Source organism: Drosophila gunungcola, chromosome 3R, assembly GCF_025200985.1.
Source record: "Drosophila gunungcola strain Sukarami chromosome 3R, Dgunungcola_SK_2, whole genome shotgun sequence".
Classification (NCBI taxonomy): Eukaryota; Metazoa; Arthropoda; class Insecta; order Diptera; family Drosophilidae; genus Drosophila; species Drosophila gunungcola.
The window spans coordinates 1,045,809-1,063,303 of record NC_069139.1 but is presented as its reverse complement, the minus strand read 5'-3'; the positions used below and the strand labels follow the sequence as shown (position 1 = coordinate 1,063,303).

The 17,495-nt window shown below is 37.6% G+C and overlaps 1 protein-coding gene across 1 annotated transcript; it reads left to right on the top strand.

The window, feature by feature from the left end:
- The first annotated feature begins 1,050 nt into the window (after nt 1-1,050).
- On the top strand, nt 1,051-14,656 carry LOC128255415 (transcription factor SOX-10). The gene is made up of 3 exons (XM_052985013.1): nt 1,051-1,431; nt 10,961-11,107; nt 12,495-14,656. The coding sequence occupies exons 1-3, from the start codon at nt 1,232-1,234 to the stop codon at nt 13,711-13,713; spliced, it is 1,566 nt and encodes a 521-aa protein (XP_052840973.1). The 5' UTR covers nt 1,051-1,231; the 3' UTR covers nt 13,714-14,656.
- Nucleotides 14,657-17,495: the final 2,839 nt, after the last annotated feature.

The window sequence follows — 17,495 nt, the reverse complement described above, 5'->3', positions numbered from 1 at the left end:
TATAGCTCCCATAGAAATAATAAAAATATATAAAATAACTTTTTGATAATTGAGCTGCAAATCATCATAGCCTTAATGTTTTTCAACATATACGCAAGTAAGTCATAATGTTAATGTTTTCAAAAGTATTTTGTTCTTGCAATAGCTGCAAGGGTCTATGAACTACGTCTTGCCGAAGCTTGCTTTCTTTCTTGTTTTTTTTTTAATTTAAAACTTACTTTTTCCATACTTAAAAATAACAAACAGACGGACATGGCTAGATCGACTCTGCTAGTGATGCTGATCAAAAATATATATACTTTATAGGGTCGGAAATGTCTCCTTCACTGCGTTGCAAACTTCTGAGTGAAATTATAATACCCTCTGCAAGGGTATAATAACACACTTTGATTTAAGCACAACACCATCAGGGGCTAAATCAGTATCGAAAATGTTTAATAAAAAGTGAAAATATTGGATTTACCATTATTTCTTTAAGCATTAATTTCTAGCCTTTAAAAATATAAATAAATAAAATATAAATAAACATTTTAAGTTTAATAGTCGAATGACTACGCTATACTAACAAATACAAAACAATAATGGTTCAGTACTTAAAATAATAATAAATTAAGAATAAAAAGGGAAAAAAATAAATGCAAAAAATAAAATAAGCAAACATTCCAATTCATGAATTAATTTAATTAAATATATACACGGTATTAAAAAGTCGAAAAAGTAGAAAATACTATAGATTCCCCAATCGTTTGTCGGCGACAGTCGTCACCCCCATCCGATTTTCGATTCCGCTCTGGGGCCACCTAATTTCACATGAACATGTTAATGTTTACACGCGTACCGCGATTTTTATGTTCGCCCCCGTCGCGTATCTCCCAAAACTCCCCGCCCCCAAAGACCCCGAACCACCCACCAAAGCCCAGCTAACGATCCAACCAACCACCGTCTTTAGCTTATCGCCACGATCGTTGGAATATCCGACGATTTCCGAGCTCGTCTTTGGGAAAAAAGAACCGAGCGATCCCCAAGATCAGTCGCAGTTTGCCCGTCAGCTTCGTCGCGTCTCCTCTTATATTGTCCGTAGGTGTATTTGTAAGCCCCTTTTGAGATCTTAAGATCCAGAGAGCTGCGTGGGTGAAAACTATAAAATTCAATTGCATTTTTGGTGATTTTGTGAGTGCTTGTGACGGTGTTTGAACTAATTTGGCAAAGGGTTTTGTCGTGCGGCCACAAAATGAGCGACACTTCCAACTCTAATTGTTCCAAGGATCGGGCCAAGCCCGTTGAGACCCTCGTCCTGGCCAACTATGCCCTGAAAGCTGAACAGAAAAAGGCCCAAGGACAAGGTGGTCGGAAGGAGGACGAACGCATCACCACGGCTGTGATGAAGGTCCTCGAGGGCTACGACTGGAATCTAGTTCAGGCATCAGCCAAGTAAGCCCTTCGATGAATTTATAAATTTTATCCTAACAGGATATAATTTATTTACATTTTATATGTGTTAAACTATGTATATATTAGGAAATAATTTATATTGAATGCTTTTATTAATAAATATGTATTATATGAAAACGATTAATTTGTTTAGGAGATTAAACAAATCATTTTCTATAAACAAAGACGTGGTGAAACATAAGAATATATTTATTGTGTTAAAATAAAATAAACGTCCTAAAAAAACAACAGAAATTATAAGCTATTTGTAATATAAAAAAGCTTAAATAAATCTCTATTTATTCAACACAGAAAAAGACACCTTGCTAGGTTTGAAATATAAAATAGGAAGAGAAATTATATTATTTCCCTTACTCCCCTAATTTCTAAATATTGAACTTAAGGTATTAAACAAGAACGAGGTAAAAAGGAGGTGTTAAATATAAAATAGAATGACAAATATTTTAATATTTCAAGTCAGAGTTTACGCAATTACATCTTCAATGAATTTTTGCCGTCTTCCAAATTGAGTCCTCAATGGAATCCCAATCCACCGCAGAACTCATGAATGACTAACCATGCCCCATGGAGCTTCGCTCAACCTTCGATGAGTTCGCTGATTAATACAATTTCCAGGCATATATGCTCATACGTGGGTTTTCTTTTATTTAACTGGATAAACAAACTTGGCGAACCGCAAAGGAAAAAGGAGAGACATATTGCTGTAGGAGAAAGGAGGAAAAATGCGAACGCAAAGATTGGGAATCTGCCAGCATGTGTAAATATAAATGAATTTACACATTCACACATATTAGACAAACAAACCTCGGCAATATAATAGGAAAAGAAATAATAGGAAAAGGCAATAACAAGCCACCAGATACAAAGATACAAAATACAGGCCTCAATAAATGTGTGCCAGTGAGGAACAAAATGTTCGAGATGAAGACGACGACGACAAATCAATTCAGGCATAAAAAGCGAATAAATATGTTTTTAGCGTAAAGATGCTAACTGCTAACAAGGTGGAGGGTGGAGGAGGGGTTTGGGGTTTACTAACCAGCGACCACAGCAGATCTTAACCCAAGCGAACCGAGGGAGTTGACACTTGACAAGATGTCGTATGTGGGTTCCGTATTCTGGACCACTTCGTGTCGTGAGAAAGACAGCGGCTGATCTCTCTGATCCCTCAGATCCCTTATATTTCAGATTCCTCGGATCCTTGGGAGCTCCATACCCGTCTGTTTGCCCGGCAATTAGCAAATGCCGGGGCTTCCACCTCCGGTCTTTCGGTAGGGGTCCCAGTCTTATCTGAGTTTGTCAGTCGCTACCAGTCGCTTTGTTCTCTATTTTGTCGCCGTCTCTTATCATTGGCCAGAGATTACACTTAAAATAGAGTTTTTAGCTCACAAACGGGATCAGGCTTAAAATGATTGTCTCTAAAAAAAAGGTACAGTGTCTTGTTCTTTTTCATATAAAAACAAATGTATATATATGGTCGATTGGATTATAATAACTTTTTAAAAACTTTAAAAATTAATGCAAATAACAAGTAATAGATTAATTGGTCAAATTAATTTTCCTGAATAAAAAATTTACTTCTTTTAAACCGTAAATTAAATGTCATAGCTAAACATATTTTCATATCGTATCAAATAGAAAGAAAAAACATTAGAGTAAACACAAATGAAAAGAATGGAATATATTTAAAAAAGGATTATTTTGGGAAAGAATTTGAGGAAAACACGTAGTTATTATTGATTTACGATTGTGTTTTTTTCCACCAGTGTTGGAGGATGAGGGGTATGGTTCTCAGCTGTCCAGGGAGAAACATCCTTGGGCAGAGTTCCCCTCCACTTCTCGTTGCTCATTGCAAAATGCGCAGAAAGCGCTGTCAAGAGCACGTGTGTGTTTGCACAAGGATATGAGCGCCGTTTCCTTTCCTTTATCTATCCACAGATGGGTCCCCTTCCCCACTCACTATTTCCTCCACCGGAAATTGTTTACCTTGCGCTTTATGAGCCTTGTTTATTTCCACTTAAAATCGCTTAAATGCACATCGCTTACCCCCAAGTTCCCGCTCATTCAGCGCTCATCCATCGCTCCATCGCTCCAACTGCCAGGTGCCCCTGTCATCTTCCAAATGAAATCTTTTAAATGCTGAAAAGATTCTGTAAGCGACGGTGGGAGATACTTTTGATTGCTTCGCTGTTTGCTCTGATTGACAGCAACAATTGATGCGAAATTGTTTTTCTTTTTCGGCCTTTATTGGGGATAGTGCAAAAAAGTGACAATTATGCGAAGTTCTACAAATCAGTTGATGTTTTTTAAATGATTAACTTGCGAATCAACGATTCGACTTAAAGCTTGTCTTTTCTTACATTTTCAAGATATAAAGTAAAGTTATACCTTTTTTTAATCTCTACCTAAAATATTCATTTGGTATTTGGTACAATTTGTATATTCTATATTTATATAACTTAAAAATACACCAAAGCGCATAGCAAGTATTATCTACAACCAAAAATGTGTGGTTTTCTTAACTAGTTTTTCTGATCCAATTTTAGCGAAGGGGAGTCCGCAAACATTATATTGCTGTTTGATTTGGTTAAATGAACTTCTCGTGAATCACTTTTAAATTTGTAACTTAAGCTGGTGAGGCACTTGGATAGTCTTTCGATTGGCTTCGCACGATATTCAAGGTAAGGAGTATGGGTTTGTTATTAAATAATACCAAATACCATGTGCGGAACCCCTTTTTATGCGCCCTGCTCTATTTACCCTCGACTCGATTAGATATGGCACGTTATTAAGGAGGAGGAAAAGTAAGGAACCGCCACTTCGGGTAGGACTTTGGCGACGCTATAAATATTTCATTGCTTATCTGCGTGTCCGGCCCGAGGTGTTATCATACGCAATACACCCCACAACCAGGTGGGCAATACACAGCGCTCCTCGGTTCCCAGTGCTGAGCTGATATCACCGTATAGTTCTTCTTTTGGCGCTGCGACGAGTCAATTTACATGGCCCCAACAAGTCATCTCGGGCAGCCTAACCAAACACTACCCCGAGTGCGGAGGAAGCTCCACACGATCCACATGAGGCCCCACCGCATAAACCCATCAAGTGGGGGGCACAGTGGGATATAGCCACATGGTCTGTGAATTTTTAGGGTAGTAGGTTTAATTTTTAGTTGAGTGAGAAGCTTAAAATGTATTTCCCTACCATAATAAATTTGAGCTATAACATGTCAGTCATTTCAATCAGTAATATTCCAAAATATAGTAATTTCTAAGGGTTTTTGGAACACCTACATAAACATTTGACATAACAAATAACAAAGTTGGGTACACTGTTTAAAACAATTTGGGACCGTTGTGCAACGCCTAAGCTAATAAAAAAGAAAATTCCAAACCCTTTTTTTCACCCCAAAATCTACCATATTAAATGGTCAAATTAAAGTTATTATTTTAAACCAGTTTAGTGTGCTTATGTTATATGTGCAAGACTGTATTGAACTACTCCGCAATTTAATATTATTCATTAATTTTTTATATTTAATGTTTAATATCATTTAATAATACTCGGTGAAATTTTCCTTGTAAAGATTTTAGGAATTTTATTATTTTAAAAGTAGATTTAGTCCTTTATGTACCAAGATGTAGTTCCACAGTCTGCTGGCTTTTTGGCTGATGGTGGAGCCGACAGGACCGGCAAACAGGTTCCTAGCTGTTGGTGAAGCCCCCTCAATTACATTCCCATCCCTTCCAGAATTTCGCCCACAAGAGCAGCAACCTCTACTCCTGGTGGCCGGTAAAAGTTTGTGCAGCGGCAACAACAAGAACAGATTCAGATACACGTGCGGCTTACAAGGCAAATATTGATTTTGTTGTTGCCCCACCCACATAACCACAAATGCTGGCCCAAAAGTTTTCAGCCTAGACTTTCGTATTGCATATTTTTTGTTGCAGCTAAAATTTACAAAACATTTGATGGGCTCATCTCCCCGAGGTTTTCCATATTGATGGGGAAATTTTATGACCAGGTGAGCGACAATGGAGTTCGAAAAAGCCAACTAAATTGCAAGTAAGCCAAGTTGGCGGAACGATGTGAGCCAAAGCCACTGGGGCTGAAAGGATTCCGCGTTTAAGGACACAAAATCTGACTAAGAGGGGGGAAGTTCAAGAGGTTCAGAAAGGAAATGTAGTGGAACATTGATTTGATGAGCTTGAGAGTATTTAATTTTTTTAAATTTTTGCAATCGTAATAGGCTTTAAATTCAACGGTAAGTTAAACACGACTTACAAAAAAAAAAAAACATAAATACAATTGTTTTCCAGTTGTTTTTAGTTAAAACATTGTTCTGTAAGCTAAAATAAAGCTTAAGGAGGTGGAGAATTATATATTATTATATAGATACAAAAGAGACCAGTAACCATTAATATTAAAAATAAAAATAGCAATTAGTTTCATTTGGTTTAATTAAAATTTTTTTTGGAAGAAAATAATAATTTAAGATTGGTATTCTATTTAAATAATATATATTAAAAGTTTAACCATTATTTTGTTTAAGGGTAACCAAACTTTTAGTTAGCCCTGTGAATTTTGGTTGAGCCTTGGGGTATTTTGCCAAATGTTAAATGACATTTACGCATAAAATTGAAGGCGCATTTGATCCGGCCATAAGCTTTTAGCAGAAGTACTCGCGCATTTTTGCGCAAATCCGCTCAATATGCCCTTCAAAAAGGGTTCAATGGCTCAGCGGCGTTCCGATTCCCATCATTTATCCTTTCGTTTCTCAGTGTGTGTGTTGTTTGGGAGCTGGAATCCCTGGGAGAATTCTCCGGCCGCAGTTTCCATGGCTCAAAAACACCCCTGCGATTATGCCTCGAATGACGCCGTCTACCGGAAATCCCATGCGAAAATACTCGATGGATGGACGGAAAATCGCCAGCGGCAAAATAGGTGTGGAAATTCAGAGCGAACTTTCCATTTTTGTGAGATTCCAGCCCCATATTGGCGTTACACTATAAAACAGTCAAACATTGCTGTGCGGAAAGTCATAAATTATTTTGTATGTTGACTTGCTTTGCATTTCGGTGAATCATGACTATTCGTTAGAATTTAAATGGCCGATTTTGATTAGAAATGAGTCATTGCATTTTAAAGACCTGTTTAGAAGGCTATCAAAATGACAAGCTTATGACTGAATATTACAGTTATTTGTTAACTTAAAAGTCATGCATTGCTACACTTAGAACAGTAAATTTGTAAATTTTAGGACAAATTTTTTAGTTTAAAAAATGAATGGTAATTTTTTCGTAAATAAATGTGGTAGGCACATTTTTAGGTTAAGTCAATTATTTCTTAAATTTACTTAAATCGAACAATTTTTTCTTCCGTTTTCAAACCTATTTCAATATTTTGGTTTAGTTTATTTAATTAAGTATGTGCTACCACGCCCGTCCTGTCAGCATAGAGTCTTTTTGCCGAGAATTGGATTCTGGGCCAGCACATGACAATCATCAAATGTCAGGGACATATATCCAGCTGAAATGCTACTTCTACAGCATTTATTGTAGCTGCATCCACCCCCCAATTCACCCGAAAATCCCCTTTCCGCCCCACAGCCACCTACAAAAAACCAGAATGATGTAGAGCTCTTGCTCTACGCCACTTAAACTGTCGCTCTTCATTGCGCGTTCCACTGCCACGCCCCCTTTTCCTTAGTCCTTTCACGCCTATCCATTTGGTTTTAGTTTTGGTCAATGGAGCAGGGAATACGTGTCCTTTGCGTGGACTCTTTGTCACTTCTCTCGAGTGCGGCACAGTGCGCTGTAAAAATAAATTGACTTGGAAATTGAAAAAAACAAGAAAATGAAAATGAAAATGAAAGTGGAAATGGATAAGGACATGGCCAAATGAAATGATAACAGAGAATGGGATCCGGATGAAGTGGCCAAGAGGCGGCTTAAATCGAAAGGGAAAGCTCAAAAAGCCGCTTCTCGAGAGGTCGCCATGTGTGGCTGCTTTGAGAGGACACTCCATCTCCAATAAGTTTCCAATAAGTCTGACCATTCCCATTGATCCCTGACCTTAGTCGAGTAGCCAATAACGAGATGTTTATCTTGTTACCAGAACCAGGCAAAGTTTTCCTAAAGCACTGAGCCAAAACTTACACAATTATTCCACTTTTTTCTTAATAATAATAAAATTTTAATAAAGATCTGATTTCTGAACTCTTCAATTAACAAGTTTGGTGATGGACATTAAAAAGATACGAATGACTACAGTATCTTTATACATATTAATTACCGGGCTTGCCCTTAAATAGATTTCAATAGATTTCAATTTCTTGCAAGAATCAATTATTGTTTTAGATTCTTTCCGCTACTCGTGCCTGATAATTATATAATAATGAAACCGGCTATAAAATTGATTTCCCCATATTGTGGACTTTTTTCGAAGTGCACGTGGCAAGTAACAGTCACAAGGGCTGAGCAAACTCAGATGCAACTCTCACAGCAGCACCCATGTTCTGCGAAGAAGGGGCAGTTGTGCCGGCTTATCACTTTATCAGGGCTCCATGGTGTTTGAATACCTTTTCGAACTAACTTTGAAACATAAAAGAAGAAACCCAACCGACCGCAGGACAAACAGGCAACTGCATCCGTTGGGTGCATTTCAAATGGCGAGGGCAAAGAAACCAAATTTGTTTGACAAGTGTCGTAAAAAGCGGCGGCGGCTGCGTGGGAAAATGTGGGCACTGCCTAAGCAAATAAAAAATAAACACGAAAAAAAACAACACACCAAAACGAACTGCGGCGGCTGCAATTTGTTTACATGCGCCGTATCTGTTAGATACATTTCATATTTGTGAACTTGTGAAAATCGCTGAGACGTCTCCGCCGCTAATTAGGCGCATTTGTCCCCAGTTTGACATGCGCTTACAAATTGGAAATGAAAATGGGCATGGAAATGGAAATGGGAATGGGAATTTTCGTGCCATGTTTACAGCTTCGTGTTAAAGCTGTAAATATTTGGGATTCCCCCCACTCCAGCACGGCTAAATTTAATAACAACAGCGCCAAATGGCCCATTGCTGATAAAAGATGCGCAACAAAAGCCAAAGTGTATCTTCACATCTCTGTATCTTTGTATCTTCGTATCATTGGCATATGCGCAAAAATGGAAAGCTGCAAATTCAAAATTCCTTGCAGTCTCCACTCATTTCTCATATTTGCTCATGAGCTAACGGCCACTTGAAGATATCACTTAATGAGATTTGCGCATCTCCGAATGCAACAACAGCAGCAAATAATGAAGACGTGCTTGAGTTGCCAAGTGCCCCGGGGATCTGCTACATATATATATATATATATCTCTGGGGGGCTCAAAGGTGCACTGTGCCAAGAAATATGGTAATTCTGAAAACGGACACTCGTGGAAGAACCTCATTTTACAAAATTTTTTTTTTAGTCCTTATTTATTTTTTTAGTAATTTTATAATAGTTGGTTTAAAAAATATCTTTATATTGTTCCGTTAAATGATTTATTTAAAACTGTTTAAAGTTTTTTTTAAGATAAGTTTAATTTTTGAAAAGAATAAAATTGACCAAGGTCTTATTTATTTTATTTCGGATTCTAAAGAAATCTTTTCAGATTTTAATTCTTTTTATCCTTACAGGAGTTTTGTACCTACATAATGTTTTATATCCTTTGGTACTTATTGTCTTTTCAAATGTTTTTCAATAAAAAGTATCATATTAACCTGGAAAACATACACCATTTCTTTCTGTGTAGCACAGAAAACACTGCACCACCTCCCAAGTCTCAGAACAGAGTGCAGCAAAACGAACATCACTTGATTCTGATTAGCGTGCTGTCAAGCGTGAGAGTTGCATATATACTCACAGATACTTTTGAATTGGGGGTGGGCGGCTAAATAGGATGCTGGGAGGAGGGCAGGGGGCGGGTCACGACGCCGACGATACCAAAATGCAGATAACAAACCGCCGAGCATCCCCAAGTCGATGTTCATTTGGCCTCCGGTCGCGTTTTTAATCGCTTCATAAGCTCGGCCGAACTTGTAATTAACCCCAGGCGAAAAAGGGGCTAACAACAAATACTTAAAAAAGTGGTCCTTAAAGAAGGTTTACTTACACCTAACTCATTGGAACGGATAATGTTATTTAGTGGAAAAGCAACTAAAAACCAAATATTTTGTATTTTCGAGTTCACACCAAAATCCTAGTCATATTAATATTAAAGGTTTTTAAACTATCTTGAGAATGTCTTAATCAAATAATGCAAATAAAAGCTTGAAAACTTTGTCATGGTTCTTAGAAATGTATGTTTGTTTGCAGATTTATGCTCATGTCTTAATTTTGAGTGCAGGGATTCAGAAAAAAACACCTGCTATTGATTTGCACTGATTGAAAACAGTCTCTTCCATTTTTCCTGTCAGGCATAGAATGCAGCCAGGCAAATCGAATAAACTAAGCCACAGAGGCATTAGCACACGCACACCCAACTCGATTGAAAGATTTAGCTAACAAATCTCTTGCCCTGATCATGTTTACTTAGGATAAATAATTCAATATAGAAGGCTTCGAAAAAAGGTAAGCCAGCCACAGGGAAATCCCGGGCATAGTGCTCCGCCCCTTAGAACGCCTATCTCTTTGATTGAATCTCTGTCTTCATTGTATGTCTCAATGCTTGACATGCCAAATAAAAATGAATATGCAGATAAAAACAATGTAGGTGCTCGGATGTATGAGTAAAAGAGAGAGGTGTCATGTTATATCACTGGGAAAATTATCTAGAAATTGGCTATGAAGATAAATTTTAATTAAAATAGAAAAATAATTAATTTTCGGAAACTATTTCAAATAATTTGATATAGAGTTGAACAAGCAAAAATATTTCAAAGCCTAAAACTTTAACTATTTTGTCAAAATATTTTGTTTTCATGAATTTTTCTCAGTGCACTTGTATTCAATTTTGTGTACTCGTATGCAGCAAAATTGGGTAAAGGTACCATAACCCCACACGGGTTTATTTGAACGAGTTTGTGTCTTTTTGTCAATGGAATTTTTTGGAAGGCCTGGCAAAAGACAAATGGATAGAGAAAACCTCGTTGCATACTTTATGCAAAGTCAAGAGTTGTGGCAACCACTTAAAGGATTCCCAATGCTGTTTCGCATTGCTGAAATAGATTTATAGCCACCAAAAGCCCACTTCTCTGGTATTTTGCACGATTTTGCTGATTGCTTTTGTTTGCCCGCTGCTCTTTCTCCTTAAAAAATCCATTTTTGACTGCACTCTTGAACTTTTCTGGTGCTTTTTCTTTTTTCTACTATTTACCACGTCAAGTAAAAGTTTTAATTGCAATTTTCAGTTTGACATTATGCGTTGTTGTTCCGCTTTCGCTGAACGGTCGACGACGTCGTTTTTTGTAATTAATAAAAATATATTTAGTTGCAGCTTCTGACTGATTTCGAAATTTTTGCCATCTTTTTTATTACAGGGCGCCCACGGACCGCAAAAAGGAGCACATCAAACGCCCCATGAACGCCTTTATGGTCTGGGCCCAGGCTGCCCGTCGGGTCATGTCCAAACAGTATCCGCATCTGCAGAACTCGGAGCTAAGCAAATCGCTGGGCAAGCTGTGGAAGTGAGTACAAGTATAAGTATAAGTTCACTATATATACACCACTCGGACTGAAGGAAAATGGAGGAAAAAGGAGGCACGTCTCGGGCTGCGTAAACGTTGGGGCATGGACCACTTGAAAAGTGTTTTTTATAAGCTCTACTTCTTGGCCAGACAAAGGTGGTCGGGGAAATACCCTCTAAGTCTGGCTAAGGGCTTTTCGACGAGACAGGGAATGGCATCAGCCGACAGTTCTCAGTGCCAAATAAATAGTATCAGCTACTCCTAGGAAAACCCAACTGAAGCTCAGCAAATAAATTCAGATAAACATCTAGGATAATTTGCTGCACCTGTTGGGCCATATTTCATATTTCATAAAGAATTGCTGTTTTATTAGTTATCTCAAGTATTTTTAGCCTTGAAAGAAGAATTAAAGAATTGTTTCCTAAGAGTTTGCTTGTCAGTTTCGAGTAACAGTTAACATTACCAGATAAATTGTTTCCTAAGAAAACCCAGCTGAAGCTCGGAAAATAAAGTCAGATCAACATCTAAAAAGCTTAGATAATTATAATTTGCTCCACCTGTTGTATCATATTTCAAAACAATCTGCTCATCAACTTGAAATATTATGTGTCTCAATTTATACATTCGGATTTGAAGGTGAAATATACAATTATTTCTTGCCTCTTTTAGTAAATGTAAAAATTTTTTGAAACCTCGAATTCTACGTAGCCGCCAATTAATTCTTTTTCAGTTTTCTGTGAATCGCAAAAGGGAAATAATCTCAGTGACAGTCAATTATTCCGGCTTTATTTATGGGCTAACAAATTGGTCCGCTCGCATTCCCAATTAGTTGAGGCGGATGCTTTGCCTTCTTATCAGCCGAAGACTTCACTTCTTATCGCAAGTCGCTCGAATCACTGAACTGTGAAATTTTAATTTCAAGCCGTAGAATATTTTATTACAAACAATAAATGAAAACGACGCCACTGTGGCGCAGATCGCCTTTGGGCCTGACAGTTTTGCATTTAATCACGAACAAGAGATCTGCGGCTGAAAACTTTTGAAGAGGGGTAAATGCCAGTGATTCACGCGATCGTATTATTGTCGAATACCTAGTTAATTTCAAGCCTTTACTTATAAGATAGAACAGTAAACAGTTGGAACAGTATCGTTTTCTATATCGCTGGTCCACCGGGCTTTAAAGTACACCTTTTTAGAAGAACTAATATGTTAAAAACTTTTTATAAGATACATTATAAAATCTTAGTTTCACTTTAGTAATCCTACACAAAATTAATATAATATTTATACAATACTTATTGATACTTTTTTCTTTTCTTTATTTACTTACTTTATGTATAGGCTGGAATCTAGATGTTATTAATTTTATTCATTCTTAACTTTGCAGAAATCTAAAGGATAGTGATAAAAAACCGTTTATGGAATTCGCCGAGAAGCTTCGAATGACGCACAAGCAGGAGCATCCGGACTACAAGTACCAGCCAAGGCGGAAAAAGGCGCGGGTAATGCCTTCGCAGCAGAGTGGAGAAGGGGGATCCCCGGGACCTGATGTGGGGAATCCAGGAAACTCCGGAAAGCCAAGGAGCAGCCAGTCCGCGACAAACAATGGGCAGAGGCGGACGGGCAAGTCAAATGCAGCTGGGAACTTGGGAAGCGGCCCATCGTCGAGCATCTCGAATTCTAATGCGGCCACTAGCTCCTCGGATGTCTTCAGTAATGAGGCCTTCATGAAGTCCCTGAACAGTGCCTGTGCGGCCAGTTTGATGGAGCAGGGTCTCAATGAGACTGGCCTGGATTCGCCATGCTCCACAGCCAGTTCGCTGTCCTCACTGACGCCCCCGGCCACGCCCTACAGTGGAGCCTCCAAGACGACTTCGGCCAGCAATTCCAGCAGCCTTCTAATGAGGCAGCTAAGTGAACCGGTGGCAAATGCCGCTCATGACTACGGAGTTTTGCTGGAATCTGGCAGGGAATTTGTGGCTTTGGGTGAGGCTAGCTACCAGGGACAGAGCGGAGGAGGAGAAGGTCAGGAAATGGATTTCCTGGAGAATATCAATGGGTATGGCTATGCGGGGAGTCGGGTGAACTATCCTGGCTACTCTTATCCACCAAATGGGGCCAACTTCGAGGAGCAGCAGGCGTCACAGGCCAGTGGAGCCTTAAATTACAAGCCAGCAGCAGCAGCAGCCACCGACATCGATCCCAAGGAAATTGACCAGTATCTCATGGATCAAATGCTGCCCATGACGCAGCACCACCACCACCTACCGCTGCACCACCCCCTTAATCACACACTACACCACTCGCCGCCTTTGAACTCCTCCGCCTCGCTTTCCTCGGCCTGCTCCAGTGCCAGTTCGCAGCCGGTGGTGGAGTACTACGAGCACTTGGGCTATTCCCCAGCAGCAGCACCAGTACCCACCTCGAACTTTGGCCAACAGCAACCATATGCCAACGGTGGAGCTGCCATGACCCAGCCCCACCTCAGTGTCCCTTCAACCCAGCAACAGGAATTGCAATCCCAGTCCCAAGCCCAATCCCAGCAGCAGGAACAGCATCCATCGCAGCATCATCTGTGGGGCACTTACACTTATGTCAATCCCTAAGCCACTTCATTTGCACATTTGTTGTCCGGCACAGAGAAAAAAAAGTCACGTTTGTTATCAATTTGTTATGGAAATGAACAAAAAACCAATTTTGGTTGGTCAATATGATACGGAATTCCAAGCAGGGACCTTAAAAAGACTTTTAAGACTATTATTTAAAAAGATTTCCGATTTTTATTTTTAAACGTCAAAAAAAATCTGCGAAAATGGAAATGGAAAAAACTGTATTTACTCTTGATTTCAAAAGGGGCAAAAGTCAATTACTGTGCAATTGTCAAGGTAATTAAATTAAATAAAACTCCCAAGAAGCCTTTTGAAATTTAATTCTCAAATAAAGCTTTTTTACGGCTCTGACTCTAAGTATTCAAAAAGGTTAACACCATCCCTAACTTATTTAATTTTAATAAAAACATACAGCTTGCGCAAATTAGCTTATGTACAAGTTTTTAAACTGTTATTTTGAATATTTATACAAGTGAACATCGAAATATTAAAAATTATTAGTCTTATTTGCTTGAAAACTTATTATGCTGTTTTTTTTCTGTTTTCCTCTTTCCCATTTCCTTCCGTTTCCTGTCCCTCTTTATGGGTCACTTAGATGGCTTTCGTTTATTGGTTTATTGTCTGTGCAATGTCTGTGTGTATGGGTGATAGCGCATGTGTTTTTGGCTCGAGGGTCTGTTTGAATATCCCCTGCAATTTAAGCTAATCGCTGCGATTTTCGTTTATGGCTGCATTATTCCCCATCAATATGCAATTCCAGAGCGAATTGGAGAGAAAAGAATGGCTATACAATCTAAATGGAAATTGCTAGTATTGTTAATGAGAATGTTTTTGTACTGTCAAAAATACTAAGTTCATAGCTAATTGGAAGAAATATAAACTAATAGTTTTAATAATACTTGTACTTGTAAGGAATATTGTTTGAAATTTGCAAAGAAGTATACGGAAATATTTAAAATACATGAATAAAATACAATAAATAGTATAAAAATGGGTTATCATTTTTGAAATTGTATGTTAAAAGGCGGTTTAAATTTTTAAATTAGTTGTTGGACAAGAAATAATTAAAATGTGTTTCGAAACTAAACAAAACACATTCCAGGCGAAATAAAGGAAAGGTTGAAAAGGTAAGCAAATCAAATTGTATCAATTTAGAGTTGGCCAGCACATGGAATTAATACCAATATCCCAGACTTCATTGAAAACAAGGCATCAAAAACTGGGCAGTTTAAAATGACCTGGGGATGGTAAAAGTTCACTCAGTTTGGGCGTGGCTTATGAAAATTGCCACACTCTGTATTTTAAATTTCAGTTCGTTTGTAAACGTTGTAAAACCAAAACAAATTCCAACGAAATTAACACCCGCCTACCAAACAGGTATTTCACTCCGTTTTTTCGCCAAGCAAAACAATTTGAAACAAAATGAAAACCACACTCAGTCTCAAATGGTGAACGGTTTTTTTTTTATTTGTTTTCTTCTTTGAGTTTTTTATTTAGCACCGCATTTATATTATTTATTTCAATTTGGAAGCTTTAGTTCAATTTGCGCCTGTAACAAGTTGTTGTTAATTGAAGCGCAAATAGGTAGGGGAAAATACAAATGTACGAAACGAAATATTAGAGAAAAAGTAAACCGAAAAAAAACCTTGCCAAAATGGCCGGGAAAATAAAATGGCCGAAGGCAAACAGAAATTCATTTATATGTTTGTGTATGCATTAATTTCGAAAGTTGCAAATTAACACATTTACCGAAACCCTTGTTTATTTACTCACATAATTTATGTTCGGTTTTTTTTTGATAAATTTTTGCTTCATTTTCTTTGGTACCAGGCGCTGGACGCTTTCTCACTAATTATGTAAATTATTTTCGCCCATTGGGCAGAAGATTTGATGTATTTATTGCGCCACAAAAAGTTGCGAGAAAGTATCGAAAATTTCTCGAGGCTAAGGCAAAGAATTTGAAAAGTCCAGAGCGAAATTAATAATCAGTTAATGAGATTGCATTATAAATATTTTAATTTGTTTTGATTGAGTTGTCCTAAGGGGTATACTGAAAGACCAAATTGGAATTTCAATTAAATTATGTTAGTAAAATACATTTAAGGGTTTTACCAAATATTATAACACAATTTGACGTTGCTTTTAATATTTTACTTCACTTTTCTTCGAATAATTTTCGTTCCAGCCAATGGTTTAAAATATGTCTCATTTCCTTAATTTAGATTTAAATTGCTTAATTATTGAGCATTCATGAATAGAGGATTATTTAATTAACTCAATTTGAAGATTGCCTTAGCCATGGCAAATCGGATTCAGAGCTAAATGCACTCAACCAGCAAATGCGAATGTCATTCCTTATTAAGTTACCAGGGTAAAAGGCCAGACAAATGTTGTGACTTCCTTTCATGTCCTACCAAGGACATTCATTTTCGTTTGGGGTTGTTTAAATATTATTAAAACTAATGACGTTGACAGCAAAGTTTGGCCATCACTACTTTTACGCCTGGTCATGGAACGGGTCGTATGCGTAATGACATTTTGTTGGCTTGTGCTTTCGCTGAAACTCAATTAAAGTTTTCCTCTGCGGTCTCAGTTTAAATTCACTTAAAACTTGGATGATCCGATTGTTAGTTGGTGGATGTTGGGTGGAGAGTTTACGGGACACTCTCATTAGACTTCGGCTTAGCACCTGGGAAAATGTTATTCAAATTAAGCTGCACACGAGATACGACTAATGGCCGTAGAAAACTTCTGACCCTCCTCGGAAAACTCAACTTGCCGAAAATTGAAAAAACGAGGGGAATGGATGGGAAGTCCGGTTAATGGCCGCCGCATTCGGGCTGTCTGTTTTTTTCCTTCGCGATTTCTTTTTTAACGGCAGCAAAATGTGAAAATGTCAGGCACTCAAGCAGCTCAAGTTATCCCGCTGAGCGCAGAACAAACGAAATAAAAAACAAAAAGAAAATAATAATGTGGAGCCATTTGAATAAAATATAAGGCGAGAAAAGTTAAATGTAATGCGAAAGCCGCAGCCAAGCTCCATTCTTTTTGCCGTCTTGAAAGAAAATTGAAAATTCGCTTCGTTTTTTAATACTCTCTCCGGGGCACATAAACAATGTTCACAAGATGAAATCAAAGACATTTTGCTGGATTACAACTTTTGTAGGGTTTGTATGAACTTGTCTAACTAAAACTCATAAGATTTTAAATCAAATAGCTTGCCTTTCACATTTAAAAGAAAAATTAACAGAAATCCATTAAAAAAAAATTATAAAAATCTGTGATCAAGATTATATAATATATTAAAATATAAGTGGATTATATATATTATTTTTGTATGAAAAACTGAAGAAAAACTGTATAATATGTTCTGTAGTTTCTCTTTTTTCATCTCTTACATATTGTGTATATGACCAACTTATTAACTAAATGAGTTTAACATTTTCTGTATATAACAAATAAATTGTAAGCGTATTTAAAATTCGATAGATAGACATAAAAATTGCTTAGTTGTTTATTCAATGTTACCTGCATCGTTTAACCGAAATATATTCGAATTTTTAATGCTACCCCGCCCACTAAGAACGAAAAAAGCAAGAAAGGTAAGGTAAGATGATATTAATGGCATTAGGTGAAGGTATTTGCACAAAACCACCCACCACCGACTTCCCCAGCCAAACTGCTTGCAAAAGCAGTTAGAAATGCAAACACAGTACCACTAAACTCCTCTAACTGCTTTTATGCCTTCGCCTGAAAGTATGCAGCAAAATAATTTTGTT

Excerpts from the sequence above, each read along its gene's own strand:
- LOC128255415 (XM_052985013.1), top strand. The coding sequence starts at position 1,232 with ATGAGCGACACTTCCAACTCTAATTGTTCCAAGGATCGGGCCAAGCCC. Across the intron at positions 1,432-10,960 it reads CTAGTTCAGGCATCAGCCAA|GGCGCCCACGGACCGCAAAA; the intron begins GTAAGCCCTTCG and ends TTTTTATTACAG. Across the intron at positions 11,108-12,494 it reads TCGCTGGGCAAGCTGTGGAA|AAATCTAAAGGATAGTGATA; the intron begins GTGAGTACAAGT and ends TTAACTTTGCAG.